The sequence below is a fragment of the Diorhabda sublineata genome, chromosome 4 (genome assembly GCF_026230105.1).
Source record: "Diorhabda sublineata isolate icDioSubl1.1 chromosome 4, icDioSubl1.1, whole genome shotgun sequence".
Lineage (NCBI taxonomy): Eukaryota > Metazoa > Arthropoda > Insecta > Coleoptera > Chrysomelidae > Diorhabda > Diorhabda sublineata.
The window spans coordinates 29563780-29588677 of record NC_079477.1 but is presented as its reverse complement, the minus strand read 5'-3'; the positions used below and the strand labels follow the sequence as shown (position 1 = coordinate 29588677).

At 32.8% G+C, this 24898-nt stretch overlaps 1 protein-coding gene across 1 annotated transcript in view; it reads right to left on the bottom strand.

Moving 5' to 3' along the window:
- LOC130442609 (neuroligin-4, Y-linked) overlaps positions 1-24898 on the bottom strand; it is a 394311-nt gene that overhangs the window by 311376 nt on the left and 58037 nt on the right. The window contains exon 2 of the mRNA XM_056776885.1: positions 1090-1818. Within this exon, the coding sequence (XP_056632863.1) occupies positions 1090-1543 (454 nt within the window). The 5' untranslated portion in view covers positions 1544-1818. The remainder of the gene's footprint in view (positions 1-1089; positions 1819-24898) is intronic.

Below are 24898 nucleotides of genomic sequence, written 5' to 3'. Positions count from 1 at the left end.
ACTTTAAGGCTTGAGTTACTAGTGGCTGACTTCATGGTTCAGTCTTTGGTCTTTGATTTGCTAATTTTTGATTTTTGAGCGTTGGGGAGTCTAGCTTGTGGTATTCTATGCTATTGCATTTTTGTTTATTGCTCGTATTGAAAAAAATCCTCACCAGTGATGACTTTCCAATGAATTTAGATTGTTCTCAACTCATTTCAAGGAAATTTTTCAGAAACATTTTTTTGTAGATCATTTTCATCTCCAATTCATCATTGAAAATCAACTGCATGGGTGAGGTGAATCGCATTCAAATTCTCCTTTGTCATTCTGAGCGTCTACCGGCGATATGAGAGGTGAGGTTGTCTGCAGCCAAAAAATTCACGATGCATGGCTCATAATCCATCAACTTCTGTCCTTCTGCAAGTACTAAGCCACATTGGCATTGACAGAAAACTCGACAGACCTGCAGAGGTCATGCAAAAGATTTTGTTGCTTCTGTATTCAGATATAGGTGCTACTCATTCTTAGGAATCAGAATACACTTTAACAAAAACATTGAGGAATAATTCACAACTTGTATTAAAGTCTATAGCATGTACAGTGCTGCCATATCGCACTTCATTAGCAAGTATCACCACTTAATATCCACACCTCATATGAAGAAAAGAGGAATTTCCTATAGCATTGTGAAAACGAGTAAAACCAATTTAAATAGTTTGACTTGAAATAGCCTGTATCTCAGACACATAGTTGATAATAAAAATGGGGAGAGCGGCATATCAATGTAATTGTACTATTGGAAGTGAGAGGAAAAAAATCGGTTTCTCACTGTCTATCTCTAACCACACGCTATTCAAATCAAAACTTGTTAATTTTCTTCTTTGTTGATCTCACCTCTCAAAACTTTATCCAATCAAAATAGAGTAGATACACATATATAGTGGTATATCAATGTTCTTTATCTATCAGATCCATGTACATTTTCTAGTGAATCGTCGTAAACAGAATTCATATATAATTATGAATAATTGCATTTCTCGGATGAAAATAAAAGTATCAAACTACGTCCATGGAATGTAATGACAAATAATGAGAGAAAAGTCTTACCTTGTGACGGAGCATATATGTTCAAATAGAGACAGTCTTCACTTTGATTTTTCAGGTAGGGTAGTAATCTCTTCAAGTACTCTAATCTTCCCTTTGGCATTTTCTCGAGCGCGGCTGTCTCATTAGAAATATCCGGGAGCTTTTGGGGACATACCGGTCCCAATTTATCCGACAGCAAGATTCCATCCCAGGGAATGGGCGTTCGCGTGGGGCTAAACCGATTCGACTGTACGGGAGGAGTTGCATAAGGAACTCCTAAGAATACTTCGATGGATTTTAGAGAACGTTGAGCGTCCATAGGAACAATGAGACCTTGTAATCTACCATAACGAGTCTGTATAATTCTCGTACTAATTTTTGCGTTTTTCATAAAATCACTGATGTCACACCGCACAAAAATTATGAGAAATATTGAAATCAAAGTTCCAAAAACCCTACGGAAATCTTGACCCATGCTTATGTCGGAAACATTATTCTACTGAAAGAATTTCTGGATTCGTTATTCCGTACAAGAAATATTGTGGACTGTTGAAAGAATCTTACATTCTAAATTCACTTAACCTGAAAAAATAATGGACACGCCAGCATAAAGTTGAAAAGATTAGTTATTATTCTGGGAATACTCCGCTCAGTTGTGTCTTTGTTCAAGAATTTCCGGAGTTGGGAATTTGTTGAGTTGTTGGCGGCTCTGACTCGACTGGCGTTGAATTTGCGATCGATGTGGCACACCTGCAACAAAATATGAATTAATCGGGTATACACAGAAGTACAAAATTGGTTAGATAGAAGAAAATGGGGAATTTTAAATTCGTGCATGATACCACAAAAATGTATTATCAGTTAATCAAATCGTATTCTGTCTTTATGACAGAATAAATTGACCCAGTGAACTTTGTACTGATTAACAGTCGATGAATGTTGTTTCAACTGAATATGTTTTTCACATCAACTAAAATAAATATTTGTCCAATTAGAAAGTGGAGTGATATATTGCCGCTTGAGAAAGAATTTTGCCACGCGACGTGGGACATGGCGATCTTTTGAAAGCGACTATTTTATTCAACAGACGGAAAAAATTTAGTTTTCTACAGTTACACTCTCAATAGTCGCTCAATTTTTGAATAAGAGAGCGAGAAATGGTGACAAACTTGCCACATGCGTTGTAGAAAAACTCCTCTCGGAAGACCGTCGAAGTATTCTTTGCAATATGGCTTAAGAACTGAGCATCAGCTTAGATAGTACTAGGCAAATAATTCCTAAACGGCTCGGTTTCAAAATTATAGCCAGATGGGTGCCAAGTCTTCTGAATTTTGAGCGGAAATTTACACTTTGAGAAGTTTGCTTGCGTCTGTATGAAGATAAAGGAGAAAATTCATTGCACCAATTACAATTACAATTACAATTATAATTATTAATTGTAAACGCGCTTGTATCAAGTGAAGGTAGAAAGAAAGATGAAGGTGTGCCAGTTAAAGCGAAGGTTACACTGTCAACAGGGAAAGTGTTTTGGGACATAAGAGGGATAAAAACGGTTGATTTTCCCACTGACCAACAAACTGTAAACACGCAGTATCATAGAAACTATCAGCAAATCATGGACACAATGCAAACCAAATGTATACTCTGGGTGTTCTCACATGACTCCCTAGTCGGGTTATTCGGTGACTTATCAGAGGATGTATGAATTCTGATATTCTGAAATTCAAACTTGAATAGAAAGCAAACATTATTGAATTAGAAAATGACAATAGGCTCGAACGATGTTTAACTGTATCATTTGTTATACAGAAGAAACTAATTCATAGACCCAAAAAAAATCTGAGGGGATTAATTCATGAATAAAAGTGAATAACTTCGCATCTCAATACTTTTTAGAATAATAAATGTAGTCAAAGTGACTAGTGAAAAAGATAACAGTTAACGTTTTGAGAGCACTGACACCATCTGTTTAAGCAATTTGCAGCATGTTGGCCGCTGCTGCTGTTATAGATAGAAGATGTTAATATCTAACACAAGATGACAGAAAACTGAAAAAGAAGAATGATACTGTTGTTCTTAACCATTTCTTTTAGCAAAATTATAATGAAATGAAATGAAACTACCACCGTATCCTACGACGTAATAAAAACCCAGTATTTCACTTTTTGCACACGTAAAAAATTTGACTGTGCGTTATGACCCCTTAGAAAATAGTATTTAGTTCCAAATTTATTAATCCCACCTAGGTAGAGTAGAAATAACGAAGTTTCAATAAATTCTGAGAACATTATGAGCTATAAAATATTACGCACAATAAACAAAATTACTTTTTTTTAATTTAATTTCATTCTTGGAAAGAGAAAGACTGATTTGATTGCTACATCGTAACAACGACGATTTTATTGATTACTCCGAGAAATATATAAGACTCGAAGTAAATCTTCTCCGAGACAGGAATTTAAATTAAACACAGAGAGCTAGCAGACTAGCGAGAATATGCTCAAATTTTCTTTATCAGAAAGGTTTTAGAGATCTTATTTCTTAAAATAAACGTTTAAATATTATATGCCTATAAGGCGTTCACTGGATCGAAAAACATAGAAAAATTTGGTAGTATAAATTCACATCATCGGTTAGCACATTTCGTATTTCATGAACATAAATTTGAATTTCTTATTATGTTCATGTCGGAATCGTGATCAGGAGTTCTTTGAGATAAAGTATACGTAGATTACTGTATTTTGGGGAGGAGTTCGTAGCAATAATATAATTATTGGATTTGAAATCCATTTTGCATACGTCACATGTCAGTCACAAATATTTACACTGATGCATTAAGAAAGGGAATGCGGTAGGCTGGTCCCCAACGAACTTGAATTGCACTTTCAATAACCATATGCTTAACATTTTTAAATATAACGCAATGAGAATGTAGTATGTAGTGAGCATTCATTCGCTTTGTGAATAATATTCAATCAGTTAACTTCGTCTATAGAAGAGGAGCTGAAGAAATAATTATTTCAATTTCCTCTTTTGAGTTTATCGTGATTAAGAAAGAAAATCCTGTAAGCCTAATAGATAAAATGACATATAGACAAAGAGATTGAAGTTTTCGTAGAAAATTACAAACAAGCACATATTAAAATAGTCCTGAAATTACCCGCAAAACAAAAGGAAATAATTATCAATAATAAATCAAGAACCTCATTTTTGAAAAACGATAGAAAAGGACTCAAATAACGCAACATAACAACTAAAAGGAGAAATCCAGCGTATTAAAAGTGAATCTATTGGTAGCTATTTGAATGAACTGACTAATTATCACAGGACGGATTATATACTTTGGAAAACGAATGAAAAGATCTTACATAATCCACCAATTAGAAATGCAGACAGAACTTGAGCTCGGAAGAATATTCAGAAAGCATTCAGATTCGCAATACATCTACAAACGATCTTCCAATGGATTGATGGAAAAGATCCAGAAGATTGGATTGAGCTAAAACAAGAATATGCTTATATCCAGGCTTTGAATCGGCTTCGGCTGGAAAAAGCTCCTGGCTTTGATCTGATTACTGTCGAAGTTACTGAATACCCTGTTTACTCCACTATTACACCAACACTTATCATCTTCAGGAGGTAAACTGAGTTTACCTTGAGTCACATAAGTTAAACCGAGTTTACCTTCAGTCACAGAAGTTAAACTGAGTTTACCTTCAGTCTCTGAAGACGATAACTAGGTTATCGAAACGCACGTCATACAGTGTAATTTTGAGTGTTGGTATAGTGGTATAGTTGGTATAGTTCCAACTTACTGGCCATAGTAAATTATACCATTCTCATAAGGCATCATTCAGTTTGTGTTCCTAAGATATGGAACGTTGCGGAGGTCATTATTATCCTCAAACCAGGACAGCTTCCTTATGCAGTATTATCCTACACACTGATTCCATTACTGTCTGTCATCTCGAAGCTCTTAATAGAAAATAAAAAACTGATTTTTAGTTTTAGGAAAAGTCACTCGATCGTAGATCAAGTTCATAGAATTACGAACAGTTTTGAAAAATCCTCAGGAAAAAAGATCTCTTTCACTGTCTTCTTGGAGGTGGCACAAGGCTTTGATAAAGTATGTCACAAAAGATTACTCCACGAATTGAAATGGTCCTTATCAAAGCTCTATGCATCATGAAACGGAATTTATGGCCGTTGGAGATAACCATGGAGAAGCTGCAGGAAAAGTTACAAACATCCATTGACCAAATCGGATACTGAACTAAGAAATGGCGTATCAAGATGAATGAAAGATTATACTTTCCTAACAGATAAAGAAACGTGAAGGACTTGATATCAAATATAAAAAGATTTATTGGCTATTAGGACGATGTTCCAAGTTATCCTCGTACAACAAACTGCTTCTATACAAGCAAATATTGAGATCTATTTGGAGGTATGGCATAACTCTAGGGTTGTACCATTGTACAGTATCATTGAAATTATTGAACAATTTCAAAATAAGAACATCATCGACGCATCCTAGTATTGCTGAAACAATGATATCCATCAGGATATTCAGATGGAGACTGTTGAACAAATCATAACCAAATTTTCGAGTAATTCGAGGAACCATGAACATCGGCTACTTCATCATATGAACGTCGAGACAATCCATATCCTCAACAACACAAACATGATCAGAAGACTTCTGATAACTACTATCTATATTTGCGATATCAAATCTTTGAAAAACAAAACTGATGTTAATGCTTTTGTGTTGATGTGATACATACTTGACAATGATTCCAATAAAAGAAAGTAATATGAAAAAAGTTAGTAAATGAAGAAAGAGGAGAAAAAACATGGAGATACTGTTGGAAAAATTAATAAAACAGGAAACAGGACATAGATAGAAAAATATCGACTTAACAAAACGAACACAGTACAAAAACTGAAAATTCTGTCGTGGTTTGGGTATGAATGACATTCATATCTGTTCATCCAAATTCAAGTTATATATTATGAGGCGTGATAAAAATAATCCAAATAATTCACAACATATCTAAGTAATTTCATTTCAATATGACAGCCTGTTCTCTGATATATCCATCATAATTTCCACCAGGTACTTCTCATATCGTCGTAATTGACTTCTGAATTGTGACTTTCGCCTCTCTTGACAAATACTTCAACATACTTCATGCGGCTCTTACTCCTGATGTTTTTTCAAAGTAAGGAACATGTGGCAGTCCCTGGGTGCTGGAAATGGAATAGTAAAAACTAAATGATGATGAAGTTGATGTTAACCAAATGCTCTAATAACATCTCGGGTTCGATATATCGCAAGTAAACGGGCATAATCGTGAAACGAAAGGAATTCTTCATTCAATATATCAAGCAGGAGTTTCTCATAACTATATACATGAGTTTTGCTCAAACACTAAAAAACGATGCCGTATGTCACATCCCATAGAATATTGTTTTGATTCTAGTCTAGCAGAAGCCAGAGATGTTCCATCGCCTATCATAATTTCCCAGTTTAAATGTACCGTCACAGTTTCGTACACAACTTGTAGAAAATGTTTGGATAATGTCAAGACAGTGAAGCATATTTCCTCTTATATCTCTCAGTAAATTTTTTCTAGCAAATCGTCAATAATGACCGTCGGGCCACTGCACTCTTCATTGCGCACACTGCACAAATTTTTACCTTTTAGCACAAATTTATTTACAAAAGAGGATACTTCGAAGTCCGCAGGAATCTTGACTGGCGCGAAAATGTTAAACTATCTCAAACAACCGTAGACAAGAATGAAAAAGGCATTATTTAAGTCTGTGTGTGGCCAAAACCTATAGGTACATAGGTACATATAGGGAATCCGATATTAACAACAGTCGCAGAATTTCGAAACGTTACATAAAAGTTGCAGAATTTGAGACACGAATACTCTTGAGAACCCCTAACCAAAGATCAATTGAATTTATTAATCTGAGTAAAAACAGTCTACAACTATTAACAGAAGTGTGGTCGGGGCATTGCAGCTTCAATGGTTATCTGGAGAGAGTAAGGAATAAATGAAGTTATTCAAACTTGTGTGAAACTGTGAATGGATTAGTTACTGGGAAATCATATTCCCCTGAAATATTTTAAGTAATACTTTAGTTCCATTTATGTGGTATCTCAAGTTACCAAATATCTTGAGAATTTTAAATTAGCTCCGAATTCTTGTGGACCTTCTGCTCAAATAAAAATGAATAAGATAAAAAGTCACTTCCTACTTTAATGACATTTTTTGGTATTATGCTATTAAGTATTAGCATAAAGAGTTGGTAGACTATATTCAACTCAACTAAATTTAAACGAGATGTCGCCGGCTCGACTTTGTGTGCCCCAATTTCGTAGTTAGTTACTACCTTATTCACAAACCTAAACTTTTGACTATATACATTGCTTAATTGGGAAACATTAGAGGAAATATCAAAAGTTTTTAACAAACCCTCACGCTATTTCTTTGAACTAGATAGAAGGGAAATAATTGAAATGCGGTCTTTTTAAGACCTCTACATCTCATTTCTCGAAATTGTGATATTTGGAAGTCTGTAGTAACAATGCGGCAGTGATTACGGTTGAGTTGTTTTCTGGCAGTTGAAACTTGAGCATTTCGTGGGTATATTTTGCGATTGGTTGGTTATTTATTGCGAGAAACAATTTTCATTGAATTAAAACCAATATCTACACAAAAATTATTATCTAAAACTAAGAAGTAGATATAGTATAATTCACAAGCACGTTATTTAATTCTTACATCCCTCATATTTTCAATTTGTGGTATAGTAATCATTGTAACTAATGCTAAACGTGCAATTTTGAGCTGTGGTTATTTGAATAATACTAAATGTGTGAGATGGAGCCAATGAAGTTTTCTTAATATTTTTCTCAACATCATTATTCAGCTGGTATCTCCCAGGAATACTCGTACTTGGTTGATTACAATCAATTTAATTAACTTCAATGATTCCCATTATTTAGTTTGCTTTCTTGTAAGAAATTGCTTCACATATCCTTCAGAGATATTTCGAAGCTCCTTTTAACTTTCAATCAAGAATGTCTGCTTCGGAATTTGCAAGTAACCCTGCCGAGGGTCTTATGAAAGTATGTCAAGTATAATTCTTGGTATTAGGCAGTTTTGAAAATTTTCAGCAATAGTATTTTTCATTTGATCATTTGTTTGATATATTTTCTGAATCTCACTCACAATTACACTGTCTGACGCTCGTTTCGATAACAAAGTTATCATCTTCAGAGATTAACGTAAACCAAAAGCCTAATGAATTAACTTACCCGTTTTATACTATATAAAATTATTCCAGCTGGAAAAACCTCCTTGGCAGGAATATTGTCCCTATTTAAGCTACCCTTACATCTAGTAATTTCAATGCTTTCAAATGCATCTAACAATTTATTATTGGACACATTTTTTAACAATTTTACATTATTGATATTTATGTCATGATTATGACCGGCAGTGTGATCGGCAATACCAATTTTCTCGTCCGTCCATATTTTAAATGAGCTATGTGCTTTTTAACCCGGACAATAACGGATCTGGTTATCGAATCGCGCGTCAGTCAGTGTAATTGTGAGTGAGTGAATGTCAATATAAATTTCATAACATTACTTCTACTTCTACTTCCTAGGGTGAAAAAGTAGTTTTCCTGTGTATGGAGAAAAATACAACTTTTTTTCTCTACAATGAGGCCAGGAAATGTCTACTTTCGAAAGAGGTAGGCACTTTTGTCATAATTGTGCCCAGATAATCGATTGCTTATACACGTTTGAAATTGTTTTGTTGAGTTCAGTCATTATTTCATCATCATCATTATTTCTCTCGTTTACTCTTCCATGTATATTTCTACTTCTTTCTTCAAACTTCTCCATTACTGTTGAGAATTGAAATAAGACAAACTTTGAAACATGTCGAAAAAAGTAGGCTATAAATAAATTTCTTAATGCATACGTGATCCATATAAAAGGAAGCATCAATTCTGTGTCTAAAATTTTGCAGTTTATTTCCAATAAATGTATCAATCATTTGATATATCAATAGCTATAACTAATAGATTGAATATAAACATGATTATTGCGGTTTAAAAGCAACAAATAATGCACATATTCTTAATGCGAACTTTTCTGTCTCCCCATTTCCAAAGTTGTGCTTTAAAACGGAGATTAACCATTGAATACATTAGAAGCGAGGCGAAAAGCATCTTTCGTTAAGAGGTCAGTTTAGTAAGTGCTTTTCTGTCTTCGACTAGTGGAGTTTATCTTTTAATTTTATGCTTAAAACCTTTTTCAGTTTGTGTTATTCCAGCAACTTTATTGTTGTGACTTTTTATTTTCTTGAAGTAGAACGTTATCCAGAGAACAACGCCAACTTTAAATATAATCTATTTCTTCTATTTTTTGTTCCATTGAAATTTTACAATAAGATAATATTAACATAATGTTCACAATATGGAGGAATGTTTTTACAGATTTCTCGATATTTAATTCAACTGTCAGACCACTAGTTAGAATAATTATGATTGGGTAATCAGCTTCAATTAATAAAATTTTGATTTTTTTTGATGATCAAATAAGAACTAATTTTCCAGAAAATATCAGCGCAATAGCAAAATTATGTTCAATAAAATTATCTTTCTGAACTTATATACAAATACATAGAGGTCGACATGAATCAGGCAAAAAATTTGGGTTACTGTAAGTGTTGATACCCACCTTGATCTATGCATTTACCTCAGTCATGTCAAAGATACGACAGGCGCCTGGGCCGTATCAATAAGGCCCACGATGACAATTTGTCACAGAAATGTTTAGAGCTCTTAGACTTCATTCGATTCTTCTACTCGAACTCTCAAGTCTACGGAGGTTTATAAATAATTTTTAGGCCAACGCGTGCCTGGACAAACGAGAGAGAAAGACATATCTTAGCAGCAATATCCATAATTGTTGTGTCGTAAAGTTGATAGTCAGTGCAGAGTTTTCCAGTCTAAATGGGAAATTGCATATTTTTTTATAGAATAAAAAGATAAACGACTGTGTTTGATTTGTTATCAAACAGTTGTTGTTAAATACTAATACAGAGAGCGAATTTCCCCTGAAATCAACTTTTATTATTGCAATTGCGAAAAGGTCAAAACCTTTCACTGACGGTGACATCCAAAAAGCATTTGACAATATCCGAAGAAACCAAATATGGAATGGTCTACAGCATTGAGCAGTTGCTGTCAAGTTTATTTGAAACAACATAGAAACATACTAGAAAAGGATTGAGAGAGGGCGGAGTACTGAATCTAGCGCAGGAATCGAACTTTATAGTGTATTGAACAGAAATTTCCTGAAAAGGACAGAAATATCGAAAAACAGCAAAATGGACGTGTATAAATCAATATTTATATCTGTTTTTATACTGGTAGTGAAAGCTGGGTACTTCAAGCTGACTCGAAAGCAAAATTCATGCAGCTTAAATAAAGTACTTACGCAGAACCAGAGGTGTCAAAAGGTTTGAACACCTGTGTAGAGTGGACAGTGTTTTGATCTGTAACTGGTTTAATATCTCAATTCAATGCTCGAATACAAAAAATATATGGTGATATGATTTTTATAACTATTGAAAGAATCTGAGAAAACTTTGAATCAATCTAGTCAGGTTACCATGTGAAAATCAATAACTAGGTTGATGAAATGAAATGCGAACGTCCACTGTATTATATCAAAAATTAAAAGCTTTCTTATTTTCTAATCATATCGCGTATACATTTACTTGAGACAAAATGTACAGAAACAGTATAGACATAATGGATTCCTATGATTCTCAAATTGTTACTTGCATAGAATTTGGAAAACATTTACAAATATAATTATAAGTGGAGTATCTTCGGAGCATGGGAATTCGGAGGGATAAAATATGATTTCCAATATATTTTCTATTATTTCTAGCACTACAAAATTCTTTCTAACTTAAATAGTACATTTAAATCTAGAGAAGTTTTCTAATATTTCATATTCGCATTTTCAGTATAAAATTCCATTTACTTGCAATTCTGGCATCGAGATCATCAAATGAGGAGACAAGAAAAAATTGAATCCAATTTTCCCCTAGAATTCATCAAAACCCATGTTTCAAATTTCTCCTGCGTTCCGCAAACCCATTCTTTTGTATGCACATTAGATGAGAAAGGGATGGTTAAAAATAGCATCGTTCATTTCAAGCGTGATTGACATGCGAAATTACTCTTATTTCATTCTCGTTACATGAAAATTCCATCACTAAATTCAATATACAGGGCGAACTTTTTATGTCAATCAATTGTATCCATATTACTTTAGAAGTTACTGGAATTTTTGATTCTCAAAGATCAAAGCTGAGGAGCCCTAACTCCCCTCAGTGTGGCGAGTGGATAGATTTTTGAAGGCACTTATGAACATATTTGAACATTCCGCCAAAGTGGAAATTGAATATATTTCTAATTGAATCAGTAACAGAAAAAACTCGCTATTTTCAATTATTATAAGTACGAATTGAACCTAAAAGCTTATCACAGTCGTTTGAGAACGGATTCCATTATAATAAAAATATACGATGTGAGCAAAATATACAATTGTTAATTATTTCATAATAAATTGATTATAATTCAAAGAATTACTTATAACAGAGAGACTAAGGAGTTGATATTTTCCTAGAAAATTTTTTTGTCGAAATACTTCAGAATATTTTCCATATCTTAAGAAATCAATACATTATTCCAATAACTACCTTTGGTTTTCAGTTATTAAGTTATTTCAGATAATGACGTGTTAGTGAAAAGTTGTAATTGATATCCAATCGTGCTTAGATGATCATTTTAAAACACGAAAAGGACTATAGAATATACATGATGATTTCAAGATAATTTACAAGTGTCTTAAGTGATTTAAAAGAGTAAATGAGCCCGTTATGGAACAAGAAATGTGAGAAGGTTTCAATAACGGATTAAAATGAAAAATTAGGAAGGTTCTTCGTTCGCAATAACATATGAAAATTTACAAGACGTTTAAATGTCAAGCACAAGCTAACCATGCAGCAAGGATCGCTAGAATCAAAAGGTGTTAATAGCGAATGATTTTGGTTGATATGTTTTGGTTAATCTTATGAGAATATTTGAAATTGTATATTAAGTGTGAATTGAGTTGAGGATGAAGTTTTTCAAAATTTCCTATTGTCATGTCAAGTAAATAGGCCATTACAATATAGAGAAGCAACAAACCGAAGAAAAACACAATAAAAATAGTAAGAGGGAGAACTATGATAACAATGCTAACGGAGATTTATGTAGAAATTTAAACGAGTAATTTTATGAAGAAGACGTGAAGCCCACTTGAAGGTGATAGAAATGAGAAAGGCTTAGAAATACCCAATGAAACAATATGAAGTTATAGTGGAGCAGTGGGCCTTGAAAATGATTTATTAGAGAGAATTATGTTTGCCTAATCCCTAAGCTCACTCCTCCAATTACAGAAAGATCGTTGCAAAGCTATCAACTTAGGAAAGCGGAGGAAGACCTTCACCTACCTACTTCACACTCAGAATTAGTTAAGGGCTCAATATTTTACAATGCAAAAAATGTTCAATCACAGCGATAAACAGTTCGCATTCTAATTGGCCTTTGCTGGCGAAATTTAAGCAAACTTGTTCTTCTGACTCGTTTCTTTTTTCTAGCTCTCCATGTATGACCTTTTTGATTTCATATATCAGGCTAAATATCCATAACAAATCACGTGTTGGATGAATTGTCCATGGAAATATGAGCTATAGGTGAATGTTATTGTGATAGGCGGAGATAAGAGGGACTAAGTGATACAAGACATGGTCAGATATCACTGCAAGGTTTAACTCGTTTGTGTACTTGGTCTCTTAAACAGCGATAAGGCTGATTCGCTTCACCAGCCTAGGATCAGGTAAACCACGGGGTACAAAACTCATTATAGGTATATCCAAAAGTGAACTACTACTTCGCTGAGAAAACTGTTCTCAAGACAGTATCTACGGAGATAAATGGAATTACTTGGCATATGACAAGAGGCACACGTAGATGAGCCTGATGCTTGTCTTACAAATATTCTGCTCCGTTCATTCAGATACGAGTGGTAACTGATCTTTCAACCGGACACTTCGCTGGTACTTTAAGGAGGATAAAAATACAGGCTCCATCATCAGTAAGCTCTGAAAACTCACATGTGCAATGTTCAAACACTTGGGCAAGACTAACAAGTTTTCCAGTAACCTTAAAAGGCTTAAGCAAAGATGCTTGGTCAACTTTCTCATATACATCGAATTTGGTAGTTCGTACTGTAACACAACAGGCTTATGAAGTGGCCCATTTGCGCAACTGTAGAAAACACAGTTAAGACTAGAGAAATGATCGTTTGTTGTCTTGATCTCAACGATTATATTCTTACAAGAAATTTCCTATAAATATAGCTTTCTATATCATTTTGTATACTTTCACTATGAGAAGGAGTGAAATGAGCAGAGTGCACGGAAGTTTGCAAAGTACTAGATCAAAACATTTGAATGAATATGTCCCAAATTTACAGTTACCCTTCATTAATAGTTTGAACTGAGAAAATACTGAACTTTTATGAATTTCTGTCTTGATTTGGGCAGTTTTTTGATTTAGTTAAATGTATAATGAATTCTTGAATAGCACTCCTAGTTATTTATATTGTCGTCTATCGCTAACCACAAAAAAATTTCCTATTTTCATTTATTTCATATTTTTACTGTAGACTATTTGAATACTAAAGATTAAATTCAAATGCATCTCGACCGAGATTCTTATTTATTCTAGTTTCATAATCTCAGAAACTATCTCCGAGAGACTAATAGAGGAAGCCTAATCCGAGAAAGTAGATTAGAAATTTAATATTCTAATCTCGACTCTTTCAAAAAATATTTTTTTACTTATCGAAGAATATGGGTTAACGAGAAACTGAACTTTTATTTTAAAATTTCAGATGTGGAAAATAATTTGTTACAGATTTTCGATCATTTTATTCTCCTTTATAAAACTGAAAAATGTATCTTAACGGTTTCAATTCTCCATGAATTCTTGCTCCCAGCTAGTAATATCTACCACACCCGAGAAATATTTTGTTTGTTCCTAAAGCTTTTCTCGCGAACCCTTTAGAAATTTAATACCAGCTCGGAATTCCATCCACGGGAATTTAAACGATTTGTGGACTTTACTTTTACATTTTTCATATATTTCTGTTTTCGGGAACTTTTTTGTATTATATTTCTATAGAATTTTCTTCGAATTTCAAAAGTATGAAGTTATAAGTTATAATGTGGAAAGTTTGTTGTTATTTCCAAGTATATTCCTTTTTGTTGTTGACGCTCCACTCTTCAGGTTCAGAGAATTATACAATAGTTTCTCTCTATTTCTCTATCTAAGTCTTATATTTCTATCTACCATGAAGTGACCTAGTATCAAAAATCAAGCAGTGCTACTTGGAATTGAAGAGATCAAGTTTTTTTAACAGGCTGGCAGCGGCAGTTTAGCAATATTTAATGATTATTCTATATCCATTTAACTATTATACAATTCAGTAATTTCAAATTCTCTCAATTTTTGATAATAAACTGTCAGATTGACTTTTTTGATAAAATAACAATGTTAATGATGCTATAAAAGATTGTCAAAGATGTCTACAATTTCATCGATAAAAATCAAGCAATAAATACTGCAGATGTAAAAAGAAAAAATTCTGTTTATATGAGATGGGAATACAGGGTGTTTCTAAATTCAATAATCAGTTTTTATTTATTTCCTAAGCTTACAATAAAGCTAGAAAATTCTGTAATTTTCGTGCGCTACTAGAAGAATAATTATGGATGTATTTTCAACATGACTGGTGTGAAATTTGCAACTTTATTCCATAAAATGTATTCAAGACAAATTACAAATCAACTAACCGATTGATAACCTATAAATTAAGGGGTAATATATGAGGGTGGCTCAACAAGTTGAATTCTAGCTAAAATTATTAAAAATTTACTCTAGTGAAAAAAAAAATTATCCTCCAACATGATTTCTTTCTAGTTCTAAACACATTTGCAGTTTAAAATTTTGTATACCAGCCAAAAGATAAACGTCACAGAATGCGCGTTTTCTCTACCACTTTTTATTTTTCTGAAGTAGCTTTACATCAAGCAATTATTTCAAGTTTAGAGAGAGAAAGTAGGGAAACAGATCAGGTGAAAAATTTGAATATTCACTTTTCATTGACAAGTACTATTTTACACTTTCAATTACTATTTCTCGAATAGCTACTGTGAATTACGACAGACTATAGATACTTATCCGTATTTGGCTATTTTTAGAAGTGAAAAATCACTTTTAAATTATTCTAAAGAAAAGAACACTTCCAAGATAACATTTAAGTAACTTTTCTTCGATCCGTAGATTGTTTTTTCGAATATAAAATACCATATTTACCGAATAAGGGAAATATTTTTTATCATGTCAGTATTAAAATTAATCTTTCAATCAAATTCATATGAAATTTTCACAGATGACATAAAAAGCTTGGCAAAAATTATGAATATTATCGACAGTAATTTCAACCTCTAGATATAATTTTTTGCTCCTATTGATGAACGAAATCAGTGGCAACAATAATTCAAAAGTACCAATAAAGAAACAAAAAAAAAACAAAAGTAAACGCAGGACAAAAATTTATATAACAAACGATTTGACTCGATTTCTTCTCTATGAAAGGCAATGATAAGAAACATGTAGCTGCCTGCTTTATAATAATCACAGCAAGGTAATTGTAAGCTTTCATATCAAATTCCTATAGTATGAGCATGCCATTCAAACGAATAGATTAAAAATCAATTATTTGAAAATCTCTCGATTTTTCTATACAGGGTGTTTCAAAAAAGATGATACAGTCTAGGGATAGACAGAAAAGTGCATTATATATGGGATTTGTTCAGAAAAAAATTTTTGTAACGCGATCCATTGAAGAAAAAAAAGTAGACACATGTTTTATGATTTTGCCGCAACTACTGATACATCCAATGAATTTGTGACTGACTCTTATAGAAGGTGCTAATTGCACGGTTCGTACCAAGTAGTATTGAACATACTCGTAACTATTTCAATATTAGATTTATTTTTAAGCAAAATTTCAAGTGAGCTTGAAAACATTTCGGATACTATCAATGTTTTTCTACCCTCAATCAATGTATTACAATCCATATTATACTGAACCCTTCATTTTTGAAAGAGAAACGTCCAAAGGACTCCAAAACGGTACTAGTCACACGCTACTGTGAATTTTGAAAGCTTATATCTCGTTTAATTCTAAAGTTTGAAAAAAAAGTTAAAACAAAAACGAAATTTTTGAAAATTTAAAAAATGCTTTCCATTGTAACCATAATTCTTTCAGAATCAAGCTCTCTAAAGCATTCAAACTTCTTGATTCTATTATTTGTATTCAATAAGAATAATTTGCAAAATACCAGCATTTTATTTGAATTAGGGTGGCAAATTTAAGGGTAGTAATGATGTTTTTCCAATGAGATGAAGGGATTCTATCTTATTTCCATCACAATTCCCCTATTTTATGTATTACAAAGACTCATTGTCAAGTGTCATGTCCACTACAAAATTCAATTTTCCAAAATCTTCGGTTGTTGTAACTGTATGTTGTTGATATACTTGATATATTACGTTTACAATCTCTCATTCATTATGAGAACAATCAACATTCTCCCCCCTTCTTTTAGCTCAAAATAATTGTATAAGCACCACCAGTTTCCTTGTACTAAAAGTCTTTTTGGTAAACAGTTTAGTCTCGTAACTCTCAAACTCTCTTTGAAAATGCTAATTAATTTATATATTTCTCCGCACAAACATTTTTATGAATAAAAAGTCTGCTTCTCACATAATTTCGAGAGACTCTGAAATTCGGTCAATTAATTAGACTATATTAGAAGAATTTTCATATTTTCAACAATTTTGAACTCTTTTTAAATCATAGTAATTATTTTATTTGGAACTCAACTTTTTTTGGGATAATAAAAAATTTTTAATCATCCATTTTAAACTGTTAGGACAATCACGTTGGAAGGTAAAATATTCATAATTCTCGAAAATGAATCTCAAATCCGTGTATACAAATTAATAATGTTTGTAAAAATATGAATTTTCTCCATATCAACGTTCATTATGATTTCGACAATCTTATGTTCACAACACAGTTGTTAGAAAATAAGAAATATCTAAATATGGCCGGTTATATCTGATAACTCTTTTTCTAGTTTTGAAACTTTACATATGAATAGATGCCAGCTTCTCAATTAGAAACAATTTTATTCAGTCAAATAACTGCTTAATAATAATATTACTTTGTTTTCTTAGCTTCCGAGGAATAGGAAAACTAGTTTTCAAAAGTTATGTTGATAATGTTCGTTATTCATATCTTTGAATATGTTATTACAACGGAATGCTGGAATTTGTCTTGCTCTCCGAGTTGAGTTTTAATGCTTGGTAATCAGATCAAATTTACATGAGATTACAGGCATTATTTCTGAGTTAAGACTGCTCAAAGACAATGAGTGAGAACTTTTTGGGAATTTCAAGTTTAAAAGCCGATAAAGAAAGTTAAATATTGATAATTATATTATAAAGCAAAATATTTGGTTGAATAATATCCTGATTTCATCCAAATTGATACTAGTACCTTATACCTTATACCTATGTTTAGCTTTTTTTATCTTTGATTCTGCAAAACTACATAAATAGGAGTATACTAGTGGATCAGTCATATAACTGGATTATAAGGGATACTATAATCATTAAGGTAAAATTCTACGTGCTTCAAAGTCAAGTTTGTACTAATGTCTCAGAATAAACAAAAAATAAAAGAATCTTTTAATGTATATCACTGTCAGGAAGTTACTATTTTTCCAAATGGTGAAAGAAATGAATTTACTGATTTCAAATGTGAATTAATATCTCCGTTATTTTTGTGGTGAAAATGTGGTTCTTCTTCAAAAAACTAGCTTGATTTGAATGTGAAATGTAGTTACTTCTCAAAACTACTATTCACAAGGATTGTATTATCCTCCGCGGTCGTAAACTCCAAGTACCCCAGACATGTCAACCTTATCTTTAGCAGCGCTAGTAATACTGATATAAATGAGACGGTACCGAGTCGAGAGATAATCGTCAGTATTGCAGGTTTCCTGCTGTTTTCCTGTAACCTGGTGAACCGATTTACCAGCGAAATGGCCGAGGATAGGAAATAATACAAGCGCAGATGTACGCGCCGCGCCCCCAATTACTCGTTATCCTATTGAATAATAAACAAAAAAAACAAAAATAAACCAACAAAATATATCCCCAAACCTTGAAAAAACCGTTTTTTTAGGCTGGAGTTTTCTGAACTCACCTAACTCCGTTTGGTCGTATGTTTATTTTCTTTTTTTAGCCTGTAGCAGTGCAATCACAAACCAATCACCACAATCTCAGCCCTGCAGAGAGGAGCAGCTCCTATAGCAGTGCCAATTCTAATGATCCTTCTGTATAAAAACTTTCCTCATTTCCACCCAAAATGTAGTAAGCAAAAAGCCAACCAAAGAATACCGATGTGAGTTAAAATAGAGTGTTATATCACTGAAAATCTAGATTCAGATAACGGTAGTAAGCTGGTTAACAATACGTATTATTCATTCATGTACTTATTGAATCTAGATATTCAATGTACATTTCATTAATAAGAAAGCTTGAGACGATAACGTATGCCCAAGTCTATAACAAATGATGAGGAGTCTAAGCTGCCACAATCGAGTTACTAGAAACTTCCGAAATGTACTTAGACTACCCTATGCTGAAGATATATTGAATATCCAAGCAGTTACATTGATAAAGAAAATTAAGAGAAGAGAATTTTCATAATTTAACATAGGCATCTTCACATATAAGCGGTGTATAATGTAGAATGATTATTTATGACTATTTATGATTATTTATGATAACCCCCAAATCATAATGAGAAATCACAAACTGTAAAAGGTTTCTCTCCAATATGTACTATTTTTTCCAGGGCTCAACTGAATCAACCTCTTCTATTACCAATCAATAAATGAAAGTTTTTGTTGAAGCGAAACGAATAATTTTGATTGAATTGATTAATCAACGCATATGAATTACTCCAGCTAGAGCAACACGTGGATTACTCACCAATGTGATTAACAACGATAAGGGAGAATGTACTGCGATTTTACTAGGATTCTGAGGATTTCATACTTGCAATTCAAGTTTTAATCAAGTTTTTATATTACATACTATGTAGAACATAAGCGTTGGTATTATTTTCCCTAACGACTGTAAAAATTATAATATTAAAAAACGTGAAAATTGTATAATACATTCCAAAGAAATAATCAATAAAACATTTTAACAAAAAACGCATATTTTGCAGGTAGGTATGGTTTTAAAAGAATCTATCGTAACGTAATCTGTAGAATTATTCATTCAGAAATGAATTCAAAAAACGTTTACCTCAGTCACTGGAAAAGCGAAATGTTTTTTCCTGTCCAATAGATAGTGTCGGCTTTGTTGAAGTGAGAGATGTATGTTTGGATGAGATGAGGGATTCGAGATTCTGCTAGAAAAGATCAAAGATAATTCTTGATGGATTTATAGAAAGGGACGCAAATCTTTATCCATCGACGAAATGAGTAGAATTATTTCATTCTCAATCATATTAATCTCTAAAAAGAAGAAAAGAAAAATTCAGTTTGTTAAAAATTATTCGGTTATCTTGACGGAAGGTAGATTTTTTTATTATTTTCGTACAACCTTCCAAGTCAAGTGTGTGGTCCTTTTTAATTAGGGGACATTCTTCATCATATATTCTATATACAAAATTCATAATGAAGGGCTGCAGGAATTTAGAAAAAATTGCTTAGACTGCAGGACTCATATTAACAAAAAACCCTACAAAAGGTGGATAGATAAGGTAGAACAAGACCTCAAGATAATGAAAGCTGAAAAATGGAAAGCTTATGCTGGGGATTCACAAATTTCAAATTTTCTTCAATTTATTTGAAATACTATGAATACTCGTTCTAACGATAACGATCAAATTATTCCATATCCCAGAGCTATGATACAAAGGGCGAATCAACTATTCCATAGGATTAATTTTCTTGAAACTAATCAAACAAAATGTTCATCAAACCCACACAAGAGAGAAGAAGGAATTTTGTTTTAGAAGTATGTGCAGCAAATACCAGTCAAGAGCTCAAAAATGTAATTAAAAACTATTGTGGTTATAATAGTTTTTAATTACAGTGTGTTTAAAATCTAAATGCGCCATACTGTGAGAAAAGTTCTAATAACAAAGTCCAAGATTTTGTCACTATTCGCGTGATTATATATTATAAAAATAATAGTAAATTCTTGAAAATATTTTCCTCAATTAATTGTTAGTCATGTATAGATCCTACGATATTTAAAATATGAAATTTCTCACTATCAAAAAAATTAATGACAGACAATCAGCACTGATTTGAGAATATTTGTAATGCTAATACGTTCTGCAAATAGCTCCGAATTTCGTCATTCCCACAATTTCAACTGCTGGAGAATTATCTAAACTACTTTAAGTTGACAGCTCAAGATGGTGTGCCGTCGCTAAATTGCGGATATAATTGCTGCATATATAATCCCTTTAGACAATCCAAACTAAAGTTATAGATAATCTCAATAGAAATATTACCATTTGAGCGCTAAATTCCTTCGGATTGTAATTCTGTTTATTATAGCAAAAATAACAATATATGAGTCCTCCTCCTCATATTATTTCCTAGAATTAAGTAGTTTGAAATTCGAAATGGTCGTTTGGGGAAACAGAATATGATCTTATGGCACTAAACAACAAGAAAATTATCAATTTTTTTCTCGTATCTAAGATTATCTGATTTGTAATATATAATTTAGAAAAAATAGGTAAGAGACGTAAAAAAAATTGAGTCACGTCAAATTTTTGTGACAAATCAATTTATTGTTATGAAGAACCTATACTATTTATGAAACTCCAGCTTTATTTTGAGTACATGCTTTCTTAGACCGTTTCACTCCTTGATTCGGAATCTGGAGTGTTTCTAATTAAAGACTGAGAGTAGTTTACAAGCATTGCTGGTTCCATGTTCCTTGGTTGCGCTTTTCAACTGTGGCCTATTTCTTGATGAAACCGCTCTCCATGCTCGTCACTTAAAGCGCCCGGATAAAACTTCAAGTCTGAGTGTAAAAAGTACATATCACATCCAAATTTATAATATGCATAGTTTTCAGTATACGCCATCCAAGCTTCGTATTCTTTTTCCTTTAAGGTAGTAATGACGGACAGATCATTAATCAACTTTCTTGACCTCGGGTCCAACAAATACAGCTTCTTTTATTTTAGCGTCACTCAAATAAGGAAATTGTTTTAAAAATTTTAAACTCGTTCCATGTTTGTCCATGGCTTTTATTTTTGATTAGCACTAATTTGATGAACAAAGGTGGTAATATTATCTTTTTTGGGGTTAACCAAAGGTTATTTCTTCACATAATATTCATTTATTTCTCGGCTGTTCCACTCACATAAAAAGCAACAGTCTCTCGTGTATCTTTTGAAACACTAGTTTTATTATTTCTCATAATGTACACCATAAAGAACAAATCAACTTATGAACTGTAACTTTTACGGTACACGGTAACTTTAACTCCGGCCATAAGCAGATTCCACTGCTCCAGCCTCGAATTTAACACTTTTTCTTTCCGCAAATCTGAATCCTTTATAAGATCATTAAGCTCCAATAAAACTTCGTCCTATTGAGGGATTGTTTTTGTTACAGAGGACATCACCGGCGTATTTTACAGCATGCTTAGATTTACTTTAAATGCCTTTGATATTGGTCAAGCAAAAATACCAGGCAAAATAAAAACACAATAATGTGAGAAATCAACTATTTATTACAACAAACACACTTCATAATATTTATTAAGACTCCCAACCATTTTCTTTCTCATTCAATTGTATAACTAATCTTTTTCCCTGTGAAACCTTCTCTTCTTTTCTTTAATGCTTCTCCGAACTCGTTTTTGGTTACCTTCTTTGGATTCTATCTTAAGCATCCAACAGTAGTCTGTTAACACATTTACATCCCTTACTATAATGTATCACTTTTTTCTTCACTGTAAGCACCCAAGCTTTCAAGAACGTATTGAATCTGGGAGTGTAAGAAGTGAATTTTCAATCTCATTTACACCTTTGAGCTGTATACGCTGTCAGCATACGCTGTATTATAGTTTTATATTCAAGATACTTCGCAGTGCCCACCAAAGTAAAAGAATCCCATGCTTCTTTTTCGCTATTTTCATTCATTAAGCAAAGAGGTGATCAGACAATTTTTTTATGTCGGTGCCAGTGGAAACCAGCGGAACCAAAGTATTGATCATGTTTTTCTCGCCAAGAGTTGAACTGTGTGGTGGTGCCCAATTAGTTATTTTCCAGTGTAGCTCTTTGGCTTTATTATCCCACAAACGTAGAAAACAATGAAATTTTAGTATAACCACACAAACCATCCATTGTTATTTGATTTTATAAAGAATCGTAGGCTGTAAATTTGTAGTTTTCTTCCACATAAATTGAGAGATGAAAACGCGTTCCTATTATGCAGCAAAGCAGCTTTGAGGCTATTTTTCGATGAATCAGATCCCTTTTTTTAGTGAAATACTGAGGAAACTCTCTCTCTCTCTTTCTCTCTCTCTCTCTCTCTCTCTCTCTTGATGACTGTACCAGAAAAATGAGGTACCAGATGATAAAAGGTTCTTCTTCGAAAATATCGATGCAGTTCATGACATGATTTTATCAAACCGTCGAATTAGGTTAAAACGTATATCTGAAGCACTGAATAGTTCATACGAACGCGTTCATCATATAGTTCACGTCAATTTGAACATGCGAAAAATTGCTGCCAAATGTTTGAATGTTGACCAAAAGGGTAGAAACATCGCGTTCGATTTGTGCTCAATTGGAAAACGTTGTAGACTTCTTGAGCCGAATTGTTACTATGGATGAGACTTGGGTACAGTTCTACGATCCAGAAACATAGCAATAATCGATGGAATGGCGACACTCTGGTTCTTGCTTCAGTTTTTTGGTACTGCCGTGGAGTATTCATGATTGACTTTTTGGATAAGGAAAGAAAAAAAACTGGAGACTACTATTCAATATGACTGACCTCTCTACGGGAAAAAAATTGAAGAGAAAAGACGCGGAAAGCTATTCAAAGGTGTTTTGTTTTTGCAGGACAACGCTCCTGCTCACAAATCTCATGTTGCCATGGAAAAAATTCGTGATTTAGGGTTTGAATTACTAGAACACCCTCCTTATTCACCAGATTTGGCTCCGTCTGACTATCATCTTTTCCCCTCAACTGAAAAAAGTAAAAGGTCGTAAATTTTCTTTCTGGTTTGCAAAGCAAGAAGAAACAATTTTTTTGAAAGGTCGAGAGACGTTACAGGTTCGCTGTAATAAATGTATCCCACTAAGAGGAGAATATGTTGAGTAATAGAATATTTTGACGTTGAAATTTTATTTGGTTCTATAGTAGGCTAAGAATTTTTCAATATATCCTTGTAAGAGAGAAATATCAAGTGATTTTGTGAGATATGAACCTTATTACTGTCCAAAAAAATCCAAGAAGATAGTTGAAAACTGAAGGTAAATGCCAAAATATCGGAAATAAAAGAAATTAGTTGATTAATTTTCCAAGTAAAATGATATATGATGAACATTTATTCAAGGAAATATATAAAATCTAGAGATTGAAAAGTAAAAAATTAAAAAAATATAAATACGCTCGTAGTATTGTATTTTCACTAGTCTACTTGGAATCAGTCCCTTAACCGTAGCTTTAACGACCACTTTTGTATTATATAGTGAATTCGTTCTACGCTCCGTAGAGGCATACGAGATTTAAAATGTTCATTCTATTCAGCATGAATGCTTATCTTCAGATTTCTCAATCGATAACAGGCATTTCAATCTTATTGCTTGGGTTGTTGCAGGAAATACTCCAAGGAAAACGAATTTCATAATAATTTTTTACTGAAAATAAACAGAATCATTAGTGAATAGTCACTTATACGATAAACCCATTGAAATGAGACAATAGCTACAGGTGGTTATGTTGCATGATATAAATATATGCAGTTCAATATATTCAGTGAATTATTGAACATGTACTTCTAAGATAATTCCGGATAGTAACATTCAAAATGCTGAGTCTGTGAACAGAAGTATTCTCCACAAAACGATCCATTTCCTTCAATATGTTGATCATTAAAAGCACTGAAACCAATGCTACCAGGGCCTCATTTTAAAAAATTGAGTAGTCACTATTAATGGTTGCAAGAACAGAAACCAATATCAAAGAGCTAATGAGCGTACGTTTATTATAGAAAAAATTCCAATTTCACTACAGTCTGTTGATTCAATGTCACTGACAAACTTATCCAGTCCACTTATTCTTAAATACATATTTCATTTTGATTATGAGAAAAATACCTATGAAAATAATACTTTTCATTCAATTTGATTTTGGCGTTAATTTTCTACATCGTTTTTTAATAATATTATCTAGTCACAAGTTGCCATGAGGTTAAAATTAGAGACTATTTGACAACGTTGAAGTACAGAGTGTTGGTAAATTATGTACCAAATTCA